Genomic DNA, 1135 nt, shown 5'->3' on the forward strand with positions numbered 1-1135 from the left:
GGGGGGAAGTGTGAAAGGGTATGGGGGGGTGTGAAAGGGTGTGGGGGGGTGGTGGTGTCCAACTTGACAGTTTGTTTCCTTGTCATCGCAGAGTTGGGTTTCCTGCCCCATACAGCGATCAGTATGATGCCAACCACTACGCCCAACCCAACGAAGATGCCGGTGCCGGTTCCCAACGTCTGACTGAAGCTCATGAATGGCAAGTGGAAATTAAAAAGATGGGATGGCTCACACACGCAGACACTCAGCAGCCAGCGCTCAAAGGGTGTCGTCATCACCTTTCGTAACAAGGCGATCCCGCTCTAGATCTTTCAGCACACCCCAGCCTCAGGAAGGTCTCACCGGATTGGTGAACCTGGGGAACACCTGCTACATGAATGTAGTCATCCAGGTCCTTAGCCACTCGGGCATCCAAGAAGAGGTGTCTCTACTGGCCGCTTCTTCCAACAACCTTGTTGTACGTGAACTAAGTATTCTACTAAAGGTAATCCCCCCCCCTCACGGCACACACCACACATTGTCGATCGCAACGTGCATGGCAACATCTGCAATAACAGAATTTATGGAGGCCGGAAATGAGTTTACGACGTTGGGATGCAGGCGACTTTGTGAACTTTAATGGACTTAATCCTCGTAGCTTTAAAGCTGCATTAGATCGTGAGCTATCTCAATTTCAAGGTTATTCTCAGCACGACAGTCAAGAGCTAATGTCGGGTCTTATTGACATTCTGGTTGGAGCAGGCGCAGCCTATTCACAGACAGAGGACATAGATTCGAAAACTGTGAAGCAGAATGGTGAATCGAAATTGTGGAGGGATCATTGGAAGATCTATCAACAAGCATTTTCAGCACCCTATCGTCCTTTACACAAGTTATTTCACGGCTTTGGTAGTGCTAGTATAGAGTGTCTGACATGCGGTGAGTTCAATATCAAAATGGAGCCCATAACGTTACTATCCCTACCAATATTGAATGACCAAAATCAACCACTTACTTCTCTAAGCAAAGCTCTAGAATATTATTTCAAACCAGAGATCTTGGAGTATGATGAATCTTGGTTTTGCCCAAAATGTGAAGTTAAACAAGACTCAATGAAGACTGCATATGTTTATAAAGTGTGCACCCCCCCCCTCCC

The 1135-nt window shown here is 47.1% G+C and overlaps 1 protein-coding gene across 1 annotated transcript; it reads left to right on the top strand.

Annotated features, from left to right (window-relative positions):
* Positions 1-557: 557 nt before the first annotated feature.
* On the top strand, positions 558-1042 carry GNI_067550 (ubiquitin carboxyl-terminal hydrolase; the record flags this gene model as incomplete). The annotated part of the gene is made up of 1 exon (XM_011131892.1): positions 558-1042. A coding segment is annotated over one exon (485 nt), but the record flags the coding sequence as incomplete, so codon positions are not given.
* Positions 1043-1135: the final 93 nt, after the last annotated feature.

The sequence above is a fragment of the Gregarina niphandrodes genome (assembly GCF_000223845.1).
Source record: "Gregarina niphandrodes unplaced genomic scaffold scaffold00011, whole genome shotgun sequence".
In the NCBI taxonomy this organism is placed as follows: Eukaryota; Apicomplexa; class Conoidasida; order Eugregarinorida; family Gregarinidae; genus Gregarina; species Gregarina niphandrodes.